The sequence below is a fragment of the Panthera uncia genome (genome assembly GCF_023721935.1).
Source record: "Panthera uncia isolate 11264 chromosome A3 unlocalized genomic scaffold, Puncia_PCG_1.0 HiC_scaffold_12, whole genome shotgun sequence".
Lineage (NCBI taxonomy): Eukaryota > Metazoa > Chordata > Mammalia > Carnivora > Felidae > Panthera > Panthera uncia.
The window spans coordinates 494,697-510,414 of record NW_026057579.1 but is presented as its reverse complement, the minus strand read 5'-3'; the positions used below and the strand labels follow the sequence as shown (position 1 = coordinate 510,414).

The 15,718-nt window shown below is 41.2% G+C and overlaps 1 protein-coding gene across 3 annotated transcripts in view; it reads right to left on the bottom strand.

Annotated features, from left to right (window-relative positions):
* Nucleotides 1-6,174: 6,174 nt before the first annotated feature.
* Nucleotides 6,175-15,718, bottom strand: part of KCMF1 (potassium channel modulatory factor 1) — a 77,636-nt gene continuing 68,092 nt past the window's right edge. For all 3 annotated transcript variants that reach the window (XM_049652042.1, XM_049652043.1, XM_049652044.1), the window contains 3 exons: nucleotides 13,142-13,316; nucleotides 10,763-11,045; nucleotides 6,175-6,798 (listed from right to left, as the gene is read on the bottom strand). In XM_049652042.1, coding sequence (XP_049507999.1) covers nucleotides 6,537-6,798; nucleotides 10,763-11,045; nucleotides 13,142-13,316 — 720 coding nt within the window. In that variant the 3' untranslated portion in view covers nucleotides 6,175-6,536. The remainder of the gene's footprint in view (nucleotides 6,799-10,762; nucleotides 11,046-13,141; nucleotides 13,317-15,718) is intronic.

The following is a 15,718-nucleotide window of genomic DNA, read 5'->3' as shown; positions in this document are numbered from 1 at the left end:
CACAGTTTATTTATATATGCACCCAAGAATATATTCGGATCAGAAATCGCGGAAAAACTGGGTGGCCAAGTGGTGATGTTACAAAAAATAATCCACATATGGGTTCAGTGTAGCCTGGGAGCCCGTTATAATGTCTGCAATTTATTCTAAAATGCTACTGTGCAGTCAGTGTGATATTTTCCAAGGTAGCTTTGCTTCTAGGAGTAGTCCGCTAAGAAGGTGGCTGCCATCCAGCTGGGCCACACTCCAACGACTGCTCCGACACGCTCTTTTGCAGTTCGACAGACTTTAATCAGTACTGCACATCCGAAAATGGCTTGATTTTTTCTTTTGAAGATATTTATTTATTTATATTTTCGAGAGAGACAGGATGTGAGCAGAGCAGGGGCAGAGAGACAGGAAGACACATAATCCAAAGCAGGCCCCAGGCTCCGAGCTGTCAGCACAGAGCCCGACGCTGAGATTGAACTCACAAACCTCGAGATCATGACCTGAGCTGAAGTCAGATGGTTAACCGCCTGAGCCACCCAGGCGCCCTGAAGATTTTAGGTAATCTCTACACCTAATGTAGGGCTTGAACTCACAACCCCGAGATCAAGTCCCATGCTCTACCGACTGAGCCAGCCAACTGCCCGCCGAAATTTGTTTTTATTGGTGCAACTAGTCTCATGAGAGGCTGTCATAGACCAAATTAAAGGCATTCAAGACTGGCCAGGATAGTCTACGTGACTAGGGTATAAGAATCTATGAAGTCTTCATTCCCTAGAGATAGTGGCTGAGGCCTGCTTCCCAGCGACCTGGTCCACTTGCTCATTTAGGATTACAAAATCTCACCCTAGGAATATTGCTGCTTCTACCTCCCGTAAACCTTTTATATAGGGTGTGGTCAGAGCGTCTGAAAGGAGAGCTGGGTATTCCTCCAATTTACAGAAGAGGATGTCCCGACTGTTTTGGGCCAGCTTTGCTAGTAAATGCAGACTGATGTTTAATGTGTCCAGCAGAATTTGAAACGTGCTCAAAGCTGGCAGCAAGATTTAAAGGAATAGCTCAGGGGTGCTTGATGGCTCAGTTGGTTGAGCGGTTGGCTCAGGTCATGATCTCAGTTTGTGAGATCAAGACCCGCATCGGGCTCTGTGTGGACAGGGTGGATTCTGCTTTGGATTCTCTCTCCTTCTCTCTCTAAATAAATAAATTTAAAAAAGAAGAGAAGAAAGCAAAAAGGATAAGCTCACTCACCAGAGCGGATTGGACGCCTTCTCTATGAAATGCAAGACTTGGTGATCCTGAAAACGTTCCCAACTGGGTGAGGGAGAAAGGCTCTTCTAGGAAATTGTTTCTGAAAAATTCTCTTACAGGGAAATGTGTGTAAAAATTGCAAGTTGTAAATGATGCTTAGGCTTAGACCAAAGCCCAGTACCTACTGAGAGCTCAGAAAGTATGAATGAGGAGAGAGGACAGGAGTGGTGGTGGCTTATGTAGACAGAGGAGCCAACCAATCACAGGTCACATCCACTGTCTACAAAGGAAACAAAGTCAAGACTCGGTCCTTGGTGCGTTGTAAAGGATTAGTAAACACCTCTCAGACTGGAAGAGAAAAATCGTCAGTCTAGGCCTGAGGAAAGTGGCCCTTACAGGGGTTTGTGCACATGTCCACAGGGGTTTTCAAATCACACATGCGCATTCATCAATGTCTGTGTGCGATCTGTGTGCCGAGGAACATTATCAGGGACACAAAATCATACTTAAGGGTTTCTATTTTTTTTAAATGTCTTTTTAATGTTTATTTTTTGATAGGGAGTGCAAGCAGAGGAGGGGCAGAGAGAGAGGGAGACAGAGGATATAAAGTGGGCTCTGGGCTGCCAGCAGCAAGCCTGATCCAGGACTCAAACTCACAAACCCCGAGATCATGACCTGAGCTGAAGTCTGACGCTCAATTGACTGGGCCACCCAGATGCCCCTTAAGGGTTTCTTTTTAATTGAATCTTTTACCAGTTGCTGTAAAGTTCAACCGACTTTGTAAAACTGTGGGGAGCATCCTACTTTGTAATATGAGGAACCTAAGCAAGGCACTACCCACCTGATAACAACAGACTAAAATGCCATGTGGATTCTAGCCTGTGGGCCAGCTTCACTGAGAGATGAATAATCTTTCAAATCTGAAGGACGTGGCAACAAACATTTATATACGAGACGTGCTGTGGGGTTCCTTAAATAAGTAACTCCCCAGGCTCATATACTTATAGAACAATTATTTAACAGAGACGGGCTGAGAAAAAGAAGAACGAAGAGCTGATGAGTATACTCTGAAACAAAGATAAAGCAGCATTTAGATGCTTAAGCATGGTTGAAGCTGATGGGCACAAGAAATTGGATTTTTACACTATACTGAAAAACAAAGTCACTTGAACATGGCTTTGGGACACTGTGATGAAATTACTCAGATAAGGCCATGTTTAAAGCCACAGGATTTCGTAACATTGTCACAAAAGCTCAAAAAGTCTGCAAACTGCTGCTCGACTTGCATTCCAACTGCAAATGCCTTCCCACTCCAAGCTGGGGACAGGGCTTTGGTTACCATGTCCGTCCGAGGGAGATCTGTTGTGGTTTTAAAGTGTCTAGTGGAGCTTTATAAAGAGCACAGAAAAGCATGACCTTTGTGTCAGCATTAACCTCAACATATAATTCTGGGAAACTTTTGTACCTAGTGTTTTACTTATTACTGCCCGTGAAGTAAGTTTTACTTGTGCCTCCAAAGCTGTGCAAGCATATACTTTAAAAACACAAGGTATCTTATATAAACATGGTTGTAGGCTTTCCTTTACTAAACTGGTACATTTGTTGAAGAGCTTTTAGTGCCTACTCCTCGTTTACGCTTAGTTTTTATACAGTCCAGTTTCATAGGGCCGTACTAATTGTATTAGGTCCCAGTTATACTAGACTTATTTAAACAAAATTTTTTTTATGTTGATTTTTGAGACAAAGAGAGGCAGAGCATGAGCAGGGGAGGGCAGAGAGAGCGAGTGAGAGACAGAATCTGAAGCAGGCTCTGGGTTCTGAGCTGTCAGCACAGAGCCCGATGCAGGGCTCAAACCCACGAACTGTGAGATCATGACCTGAGCCGAAGTCAGACACTCAGTCGGTTGACTGAGCCACCCAGGTGCCCCCAGACTTATTTTTTATTGAACAATGTTCAATGGCAGGGATCCCACTCTGACCTTTTTTCTCCAGCCACCTCCTTCCACTCCCCTTCCTCTTGACCAACTCCCCGTTTACTTGCCCTTAAATAGATAATGGGATGCAGTTTTGTGTTACTTCAGTTACTGTAATATTGGATCTGCTATCGTAAGCTACATTTCTTTGGGGGCCAAAGGGAGAAAGGACTTTTTATATTATCTGAATCTAATAAATGTGGTAAGAACCGGCTACTCTGTTAAGTAACAAACCTGGGTTCCAAATTTTTTTTTTTTTTTTAAGTAATAATACAATCTAGATACAAATCTGTGTACTTCACTGGAGCTATTGTATACAATACAGATATTGTATCTTACGACTGCAGCTACAAAAAAGCATAGGTGTTTCTTTTTGTTCAAAAGAGCTGAAATATTTTAGCAAATGGAATGAAAAACAATCTGAGGAAGTCACGAGATAGATTCTACATTTCAGTCAAATCCCAAATTCCATTGTTCTCCGTGATGAAATATCCAGGAGTGTGAGGTCTGTAAATATCCTACACACAATTATGGCTTAGCGGGAGTTACTTTGGGATTCTTAAACACACATTGTGTTCCATAATTCACACAGAATAGAAACAAATATAGTTTTGAACATTCTCTGAAGGGCGTCTTCTTCACTATACATTTTTTTTCTTGGGTTCTGTAGGGTCATGACATTAAACTCCTTCCAGAACACCTTCAGCAGAAAGAAATTATATCCAAGCAGGAAATAAAGACAGGAACTATAGAAGAGCACTTCAAACTTATACCCTAGACACTCAACACTCAACAAAAACCTTGCAAAACTCAGGATCTGGTCCTTAGAAACTTGGAGGTGTCGTAAAACAGTGGCATATCGATTTTGTCTCCTCTACATCAAAATCTTTGTAATTATTTTTATTCAATAAATCCAATAATATGTTAATTCAGAAACTAAAGAAAAAGGACACAAGAATTTGAAGGGCTTAAATATATTTTTTATATTGATAGTCTGTGTCTTTCTACCCTAAAATACATTATTATTGATTACATACAGGATGAGGTGAGGTATTTGTAAAATATCTGGTAAAAAATAATTAATATACAGTATTCTACATGAGATGGAATCTTAGGAACCTTTAGGTCTTCTGAAGTGTTCAACTGATCATCTAGATTAAACTGCCCTGAATGGATTTACAGTTGTTCCCTCAAACCATGTCAAAAAAGGAAGGCTCTTACATTTTCCCAGAATTTGTGAAGAAAAGGGAAAGCACATAATTGGCAATTTCTATTTCTCACATCCACAGTAATGCATTCACACAAAATCAGGACCTCCACGTTTAGCATAAAAAGAAAAAAAAAATCCTGGATTAGATATATAATGATATCCATGAATAATGAATGGTTAGGCTAATTCAACAACAGCAAAGAAATTCAAGTGGTCAACAGTCTTGAAAATGCTTTATTGAAATGTGTGACTTATGTGCAGAAGATGTGTTTGAAAAGACCACAGCTTGAAAACTGGTTTTTGAAATGTCTCAACAACCAATTGAAAAAAAGGAAGGAAAAAAAAAAAAAAAAAAGGAAAGAAAGAAAAAGAAAGAAAAAGAAACAAAAAAAGAAAATCCCTACTGGGCTGGACTTCTAGTATAACCAGAAGCCTGGTGTAAAATTTTCCTTTAAAACGTTTTCCATCACAGAAACTAAAGAAAACAAAGCTATTATATTTGGAAACTGTTGTGGAGTCTGAAGTTTCAAAGCAGGAGAAGAAACAGTTTTTAGACATGTGGGGTGACTTCTTTTTTGGTTACATTTGGACGAACATGGACTTCACAGTTCTCAGAAGAACACCGAGGGCGTTCAAGTCTGTATGCTTGTCGTGTTGAAGGAACGGAGAAACACAGACGGGAAAGGAAAAGGACGACAGGAGAAAGAGAGGAGACTGGAGAAAGGAGAGCTGGAACAAGACATGATTAGGTTAAGTCTAGTTATAAATTTATCAGAAGCTGTGCGCACCTTTTTTAAAAGTCCTAAATTTACATTCCAAAAACTGCCCCCCAACCCCCAAACCCGCTGTCCCTGCCTTGGAGCCATTGTGAAAGTCTATGCACAAAAACTGAAACAGAAAATAAAAAATATCCCGGCCCCTCCAAACCCCAAAAAGCTGTACATTTTTTTTTTTTTTTTTACACATAGGATTAATAATATAGGCATATAGGTGGCATGATTCAATTAAAAGGCTTTTACTTTTTATGCCGGAAAAAACCCAATAAATAAAAGGTGCTAGAGTTAGCATTAAGAATTTGGTTGTGATATACTGACAAAATCTGGGAAGGCAAATCCTCAAAGCTCCCCTGATCTGATCTGTCTCAGCAAACTATGAAGCAAGTACACAAATAACGCAAAGTATGATTGAGAATGTGAGATTTTCAAAAACAAAGACAACATAATCCAGGTTAACTTTGTTGAACAGTGAATAAATGAAATTCATCTACACCTGAATAAAACATATTTAACAATCGAAAAAAATTTTAAACAACCACAAAAAGTAAAAACTTTAAACAAACATGAACAGGATTTGATTTTAGGGCGCACAAACGCCCCTGCAGCAGATTCCGACAGTAGCTTTACTGGTGCGTCTTCTAGAGATGAGTTAAGAGAGACAGGCTGAGCTCCGCACGGGTAAGAGGACTGACAGGGCGACAGGACAGTCACACAGGGCGGAGCGCGATACCCGGCTACGACCCCCAGATTCCGCTGCAGAGCCGGCTTTGTGCGTAGGAGGCACACAAAGAAAGGTGATTCAGGCAGACATTATTCAAAAGCTACTTCGTCACGTAACTCTTTTGCCGTGTAACCCTTGAATAATGTTCAGGAAAGCTTTGGGCTTTTATTTTTGTTTAAGTTTTACTCCTTGTATTTAATTTTTTAAATAACAAGGTCACTAAAACTCATGCACGCTGCAAAAAACCTCATGCAGTAGTTAAGGTAAACCATCCAAGCAGTTTTTATTCATTAATATTCATAAATACACACAGCAGCTTCATTAGAGATTTCAATTTTCCTCTTCAGTTTGAATGTGGAGTATTAGGAGAGCCTTTTGCATGTCAAGGTACAGGAAGCAGAGATCACCCCTGCACTGCTACCTACATTTACCTGCTAGAAGTAAAAATTAGTTAAGTGGAAATGATTATCATATATATTTTCTCTCTTCCTTTGAATGTACACAATGTAACAAGAGTGACAGACCTGAAATTACAATCACCAAACAAACCCAAGATAGTTGTTGTCCACTTTCATTGGCAAATACAGCACAGAGGACATTGTCTGCGAATTGGGATGTCATCAAAGAGGAGGTGGTGGAGGCTCATTTCCTTTATTACTCTCTTTTAAATTTAGGTTTTCTAAAGCAACATCTAAAGGCATAATATCTACACAGCCCATAGCACCGAAATCTGCCATCTCCCCCCGTTCATCCTCGTCGGAGGACGAGCTCTCTTCGCGCACTAGAGTGGACAGAAGGAGCTCTTGGACAAACAGGCTGCGGTCCGCGCGCTCACTTTCCATGGACTGGCGCTCTGTTTCCGACATTTTAGGATCGTTCAACCTGCGAAACAGAAAAAAGAAACGGTCTTACCGGTAAGATGTCAGCACACAAGTGCAGGGTCAATTTCGACAATGTCTCCTGTGCCAGCTTCTAGGTGGCAGAACTCGGACTCTGAGACATACTGCTGAAACACTCTGCTCTAATGTATCACCGCCATCATGTTGAGGTGAACTCCCCACACTTCGAGCAACACCGCTACCCAAATCTACGCTTTCCTTAGGTTCAATGAGAAAAAATACACTTAGACTTCTCATGCTCCCTCTGGAAAAAGTGGTGGTGAGCACTTTTCAGAGGAAAACAAAATTTCCAATAGGTAGTATGCTTGACGAAGTAGTGAGTTCCTAACCAGAATTTCACCCGTGGGCAGTAAAACGAGGAAAAGGAGCAACACTGGTCACAAAAACTAGTGACTAGAATATTTGCCCGAAAAAAACCCCTAGAAGTTCCTTTGACTTTTCTCTATTACTTCCATCCAATTCTTCCTAAAATGAAGATACCTCCCGAAGGGTGAGAGGTCAGGAAAACACACACACACGCACGCATGCGCATGCCCTCCCCCCCCTGCCCCAACCCTGTTTCTCCTACCCAGGACTGAGCAGCAGGGTGGACTAAGAGCCAGGTACGCTCATCTGATATATGCACTTATGAAATCTGCATCACGCTGGGAAACTTGGTTCATCTGCATGGACACTGGACAGATGTTAAGAGCTGAATTCTTGTTACTCACCTGATAAATGACTTACGCAAAGTTCTGCTTAGTTTCAGTTATTGATTTTATTTCTCTACATTCTTAGTGTCAAAGAAAGAAAGGGAGGGGAGCCTGGGTGGCTCAGTCAGTTAAGCATCCAACTCTTGGTTTTGGCTCAAGTCATAACAGTTTGTGAGATCAAGCCTGCTTGGGTTTCTCTCTCTCCTCTCTCTCTGCCCCTCCCCAGCGTATGCACACACGCTCTCTCTCTCTTACTCTCAAACTAAATAAACTTTAAAAAAGGGGGGGGGGGGTAAAGAAAGAAAGGGATACTAGCTGGAGCACTGGGGTCAGGACAAGTAACCAAACAGGGAGAAGACTGTGAGAGTGCAAGGGTGCCTGGCAGGCATGTATGACAGGTGCCTTGCCCAGAGATGGTGCACTTAGAGCCCATGCTCCTCAGGGACAGGCACCTGCTCTCTGCTGTCCTATCTATGCTGAAAGTGACAATACATACCGGGCCCTTACTATGGGTCAAACTCTGTCCTAAGTGCTTTCTGTAGGTTATTATCTCTTTTAACTCCTATGAGTTAGGTCATATTACTAACATTTTACAGGAAGAGGAAGCTGAAGCAGAGGTTAAGTGACATGCTCAAAATCTTAACAGCTGTCAAGTTCAAAACCACTGGATGATTACATCTATGGCTCAGAGACAAATGAAAAGATCTAAATTTCAGAACTTGAAGCAAAAGGATCTGAAAAGTAATTACATAAAAGCCATTAAATTCACACTGGAAGGAAATGACTGATGATACACAGAAGACTACCTACACAGTGAGCAAAGCAGAGACATATAGCCTGAGATCCCCAACACTTTGGAGAGCATGTAATTGCAATATTACTGGTTTTTTTTTTTTTTCTTTTTTAAGACGATTAAGAGTCACATGCTCTACTGAGCCAGCCAGGTACCCTATAATATTATTGTTTTTATTTTTAGTAAATAACTGAGAAAATATTTCATTCCTAAAAAGTAGATAAAATCTGGTACCAGGGCTAGATCTCCTAATGTGCCAAACTTCATTTGGGATCTAGAAGTAACTGCAAAGCTTGTGAAGATCTTCAAACTGGGAGTTAGCCAGTTAGCTGACTCTATTGCCAAAAAGACTGAAATCTGACCCAAGCACTGCAACAATAATTTTCTAAAAGATCCACAGTTTGGATCCAAAGGCAACGGTTTCCCCACGATGAGTTCCAGGGTGTCATGAACAGGAACTGTGCCTGGTTAAAGAGGCCAAAGATAAGGCTTGGGCCCCACATAGATCACATAAGGGCTATGTGACCAGAGACCAGGTTTTTTCTTTGGAAATACTACAGCCTTGAAGCTTTCCTCCCCTTAAAGATTCATAATGCGTATTAATATAGTTAAAGTTCTGAGAAGCCCAATAATAAATGAGCTACTTTTGTTAGTTAGTTTTGCCCAAAATTGTTTGTCAAGAAAAAAAACCTGAACATAAGTAACTCTACATGTTCCTTAGAATATATAAAGTCCCAGGTAACGTTTTTCTGGAAATACTACCTAAGATAGATCTTACCAGTCAGGATCAAATGATACAGTGAAAGGTAGGAAAAGTGGTCTGTAAACTGTAAGATATGTGCAACGTACTGTATCAGATGACAGAAGGGGCCCTTCAAGAAGCTATGACCAGAATCCAGGAAGGCTGCTCAGAGGCCACCCACACCACGCCCTGGGAGTTGGGTGTGGTGTAGAAGAACTAGAGAGAGAAAAATCCCAAATCAAGCCCACTGAGTTTCAGGCTAAAGAAAAAGAACGGGCCAAGCGTCAAGGGTGAGAAGATGTCTTTTCCAAAGACATTCATTCATTCCACCCACAGTCAGTGAACTCTCAGTGGATATACACACTGTCAGGTCTCCTGTTTGAGGTAAGTATCTAGATCTGCCAAGCTGGAAGACCCAAAAAGGTAAGGCTACATGGTAGCAAGGGTAGCTCCATCTGTGGCTCTGCGGTTTATGTCGAAGCAACCTTTTCTGGTAATCACCAAGCACAGTTACTGTCTTTGCAGAGATAATCCCAAGGTAAATTCCCCCACCTGAAACCTCCTCCTTAGACCCCTAACAAATGAGTATAACGGGAACCATTAATTGGGCCTTTATTATATGTCAGATACTGAGCTAGACCATACATATACCAATATTCCATTTCATCCTCAAAATAATTCTCTTTCTCATGAGGCAAAACTCACAAGCTGTTGATGATAAGATTGAGGTATAGAGAAGTGATTTGCCAAAGGTCCGAACTAGGTAGTGGCAAACCTGGGGCTCTAGACAGGGGTCCGCAATCATTTTTTATTCTGCATCCAAAACATATTATTTATAACTAGGCACAGGTGCCACTGTACCAACAGAGACATTTACAAGTATGATATAAATGAAATATACAGAGAACTAATATTGTCTTCTAGCATCAGTTTGGAGATAACTGATACATTACACTGCTTTTCTCCTTCACTTCCCAGTTTTTACTTTATATTCCTCTATGCTCTGTTAAAGGCCCAGATTAGTCCAGGTTCATTACCTGTTGAGCCTAAGTCTTCTCATCACTGCTCTTTCTAAAATTCCTTATGTTCTTAAAAGTCACATAAAATGCCGACAGGCCTGGGAGAAAAAGATGTTCAGTTGCTGATGGTAATTTTCAGAAGCAGGTAAGAACTCTATTCCATCCAGTAAAACCATTTTCTGTATGTACTGCATAGTCTTTTTTGCATTATGGTAAAAATTTTTGAAAACTGTCACTTTTGTTTGTGCCAATTTCAAGAACTTAAATCCTGCTTCTTTAAAAATTCTCAGGAGAAAACCACTATGTTGTGAAATCCTCTCCCCTACCTTTTATGTTTCACAGCTGACTGAAACTGGCAATAAAAGGAAAGCAATGTTAATTATGACAATAAAGATACCTAATATGTCCCCAGAATGTAATGAGAATGGTGTTTCAGTTGTACGGGCAAAACGGGGAAAAAATTCACATGAGATGATAATTTACTGTCAGAACGAGACCACTAGCAGTTCTGTGTTAACCACTATTCTTCATATTCTCGGGGAAATACTGAATATGCGGTTTTGCGGAGATTGTAGTTTTAAGGGTCGGATCAAACACAGCCTTTAAGAACACGGACAAGGCACAAGAGAGAAAAGATCATTTCAGACCACGTGGCGCCAGCCAAACACTGCTTGTCAAAGCTGTGCGGACAGACGAGCTACCTTGTTAAAAGAAACTGGGAATTGTGGACAGTCTGCGGACTGCTTTCCGTGTTGGCGATGTTGGTCGCTGCCGTGGACTGCGTGATCGTGGTGGTGACGCCGCTCGTGTTAGCGCGCCGGGTGGCGTTGCGGGCGGTCTCCAGCTGCTGCCGCGCCGCCTGCGCGTGCTGCCGCTCCAGCTGCAGCTGCATCTGCAGCTGCTGCAACTGCGAAGCGGAAGGGCCCGAAGAGTTAAGCTGTCCTCCCGCGGACCGCCTCACTCCTGACAGCTGAGACAGCAGCTCTGCCAACGGAAACGAAGGGGGTTAATGTCTCGTTAGATGCTGCGGGAAACAAAAGGCTGAAGGTCGCGCGCTTTTAGAGGAGCATTAAAAACGATGGCCAACAGGCAGGTGGGTATCCATGGCAACATAAAGTTCAGCTGGGAGCTCAGCACCTTTCCTTTTATTAAAGATCTTATTTGTAGGTAGTAATCTCTACACTCAACGTGGGTCTTGAATTTAACAATCCCAAGACCAGGAGTCGCATGCTCTACTGACTGAGTCAGCCAGGCGCCGCCCCTCGGTACCTTTTAGAATGCCTTCTGGAGGTAGCGGCTGTTGTGCATGGAGAATGCAAATCCATGAATATTAACCGACATACAATTATTTTTAAGCAGAACATAACAGATTGTTGCTTAATGGACTGATTTAGTTATACTTTCTCTTAATATTGTAGTAAATTAAAGTGGATCATCTGCTGGCCCAATCATAATATAAACCTTCTCCATACAAGCTCCATGAAAGGAGGGGTCAAGTCTACCATTTATACTATTCCAGCTCCTAGAACAGTGCCTGGCGCATAGTAGGCCTCGAACATTTACTCAATGATTGAATGATGATCCGAATTACATCCAAGAGGCCCAGATCATTTCTATCTGTGACCCTTGCACCACTCATCTTTGCCTTGTCTCTGGCACTTTCTGGTACTGTCATTTGAGAGTCCTGGAGTACCACTGGACTATCACTGGTGATGTTCAGTAAGGCTGACTGGCTCCTGACTGTACAGCCTAGTTAGTGGCCTGTTACAATCCAGACTCTCTTCTTTCGATAAGGTTGAACTCATCAAGAGCAATGTGGACCTTTGTTCCTGAGTGCTCGTCTAAGTAGGGTGCAGGAAGCGCCTTGTCCCACATGGGAGAGTTCCACCTAGCTCACATGGAATTACGTGGAATTGTCTGCCTTACTAGCAAATACTCTTCATCGTTAAAATTCTTTAACGGGTGTTTCTGTTTTCTAGCTCACTGTTGTTTTATCCCACAGGTTCTTACACCATTCTTTCATATAGCCTACAACTAAAATAAACTAATTTCCATCGGCAGAAAAAATTGGAAAGAATTTCTCACTTTTGAATTTTGTTTCCAGAAATGAACTTTTACAGCCTACTAACAAAGACAGTAGGTAAATATTCCCTTTGGATGAAGAAGTATTTTTTAAAATCCCCAAAACTCAGTTCACAGGGTTTATTGCACATCCAAATGCCCAAAGCACATTTGGAATTTAGAGGTTATATCTGTAGGTCTGTACATTTTTAAGAACATTTTATGAGTAAAACTGTTCCTAGTTTGTACCACAGATCCACACTTACCAGCGTCCCAGGGTGTTCTGCAAGGTGCATCACGATTTTCAGGCACATATTCACCATGCGCACACATTTCAGAACTTGTACAGGCTTCCCAGAGTCTTACCTTAGCCTGTCTGTGTTTCGTGCATCTTACAGTCTCAGGCTACTGTGATTTCTGACATTGTATTTTCACCTCCAACCTCTTTGCTCTGCTGCTGGCTTCCCAGGTTGGTCATGTACTAAGCCCAGAAGACTTGGCTATGAACTACATATTCAAATGTTGTCGTTTTTTAAATAAGATTTTCTCAAGCTACTGAAACACATACTTTTCAGTATGTTCCCTAAGAGTATAGTTCTCAGATCAAGGCAAGAACAGAGAAACTCCTACTTTACTTTCTTCTATGAGAAGAGCTTAATTCTCTAGTCTTGTCAATTAGTTTTATTATCTGTGTGCTTGTGGGGGTTGAACCATGGAACTCTGAAAGTCTTTGACTCTGAAATCTTTGATCATTTTCTTGGGTTTCAATACAGGCCACAAATAGAACCCAGAGCCATTTCTTAGTATCTTCTGCTCTAAGTGCTTAAAGAAATGTCAGAATGATATGAACTACTTTATGTTGCCCACTTTTAAAATATTTCATACTAATAAAATTCGGGGGAGTTCTGTGAAGGAATGTAGGAGCATGATGAGAGACTAAAACGACAAATTCCACCAAAACATTTTAAAGGAAGGCCCCCTCCCTGGCCATTTCCTTTATTAATGGGAAACTAACTTACCAGCTATAGGATCCATGGCCTCCCTATTGCTTGGAGAATATGAACTCTGAGAGGAAGAAAGTCCACCAGTAGAACTGCTAGTAAAGTGCATGTTTGATCTACGAGCACGAGGACCTCCTAGTCCCCGGCCAGGGTGAAACATTCTACGTACATGTCGAACACCACTCGATTCATCGTAACTCCAAAGTTAAGAAAAGAACCCAAGTATTTCACAGAAAGAAAAAAAAAAAAAATCACTCGAGCCCCTGTTAGACAGACATGCAGATTTCCTAAATTGTAAGCATTTAAAAATAGCACATTTCATTTAGAATGCAAACATCACAACCATATCTACAAGAGCTATTAACGCTAAAAAAAAGACACTCAAATATAAAGCAACATGTGAGTGAATGAGTGAGTGAGTGAGTGTGTGAGTGTGTGTGTGTGTGTGTGTGTGTGTGTGTGTGTGTGTGTGTTTTCAAAGGGAAAAATGTTTTTCCAGATAGGAACAAATTTCTTCCTAGCCTCCAACGACAATAACCGGGTGGGGTAAAGGGCACCATTGGGTCAGACTCCCAAGATAAGGCATCGCCTTACCCTGACCTCAGGGCTGAATTTCATATATGTTCATACTTAAGTAACCAAAATTAAAAAGCATCAATTTTTTTATCTGAGGGGAGCTATGCTAATCAAATCTCAATTATCATCTGGAATAGAAAAGAAAGGTATGAGCAGTTTTATTTACATTTTTACAGTTTTTTACATTTTATTTATTTAAGTAATCTCTACACCCAACATGGGGCTCGAACTCACCAACCTGAGATCAAGAGTTGCATGCTCTCTGACTGAGCCAGCCAGGTGCCCCCAGCATGAATAATTTAAATTCAGGAATAAAAGACTCCTTTTGGTTATTAGTTTTAATCTGTCTTCAAGTTGTTTTTTAATGCTGCTGCTAAACTGAAAACTAGATTTGAATTTTTTAATAGCAGTGGACAGAGAGAGAGTAACACCACATTTATCAAGAGGTCAAATTCTGAGGGGTGCCTGGCTGGCTGTCAGAAGAAATTACTTAAAAAAAACAAAACAAAAGTCAAAGCTAGCAGCCTCACCCACCTTCTACAGCTGACTCAAAGTAAAGGTCCTGAACAGCGAACAGCCGCCCAAACTCATGAAGACAACACTGTTGTTTCCACACAGGTAAATGTATGGGTAAAGCACAGCCAAAGAGACTTTTCTTTCAAAGCAGTACACGGAACAGCTATATGGTACAGAATGACTTTTTTAAAAAAATGTTTATTGAAAATATTTTTGAGAGAGCCAGAGAGAGAGCGCAAGAAGGTGAGAGGCAGAGAGGGAGTGGGGGACAGAGGATCTCAAGTGGGCTCTATGCTGACAGCAGAAAGCCTGATGTGGGGCTCAAACTCATGAATCGTGAGATCATGACCTGATCCAAAGTCAGGACACCTAACCGACTAAGCCACCCAGGTGCCCTGGTGCAGAATAACTTTGCTGGCTTCCCAGTTTTCAGTCGATGATTTTGGAGTGATTTAAGGATAGGATGAGTGATTACTGAAGCCCTCAGGTGCCATTATAATGTGTACTGTTTCATCATGGTATTCATGATAATGGCTTAGGTTCTACAGGAAGTAATGTTATGATCACCATATTTTGTTTTTAAAAAAGCATCTAGGTGTAAAAAGTACACTTTAGGAAGGTTCCATCTAAACAGCAAAAAAAAAAAAAAAAATTCTGGTGCCTATGAGGTTCGGAGAGAAGCTATTCCCTCATGACAAAGTCACCACACAGAATCACTTGAAGTACCTGAAAAATCAGTATATTTCCAGGATAACTGCAATGTCAACATTTTGTTTTCCAGAGCTTAATGGCAATACTCGTTAGGAATCTAAAATGTAACATATGCCTTCTCCTATTTTTATTTTGCATAATTTAATGTTCTCTTGATAACCAGGGACTTATAAAAATCTCACAAAAATGGATGTAGGTGACATGGGACATTCTACTGAATGGATACTAATTTCATTATAGGACCCCGAACTTGCTGAAAAAGTTCAGGATTCAGGATAACAGCCTGGCTTGCAATTACTTGCCTAGCTTCTCCATGAAGATGGTGCAGAACAGGGATCAAGCATAACCCCGCTCCGTATTGTTGTAAGATTCTTTCATATAAAATGTGAAGTGACTCAAAGACTTAAGCATTCTTGGCCCATTCAGGTTTTCTTATTCTCTTCAAGAAAAAAACAAAAAAGTCACAACTTTCTTCATTATGCTTTCATGTCCTCAGCACTTAGGAGAGAGGAAAAGTGGTGTCATCTGTTCCTCTGTCCTTGACTGGCTCAGGTCTGGCTGACATTCTCATTTCTTAGGTTGGCTCCATATCTTTGTATTTGCTTTCGTTTTCTTTTATTCCCCTAACTCTGAAGGGCCATGCTGCCAATTAGAACATTGGGAACTGTGAGCAAGGGATGGGAGCTGGGGGACAAGAAAACCGTCAAACCAGTTTCTTCCTCAGTAGGACTATGGCTGGATTATGGTTGCCGGGAGGCAATCAAAGAAATCAGAATAAAGTCTGGCAAAGAT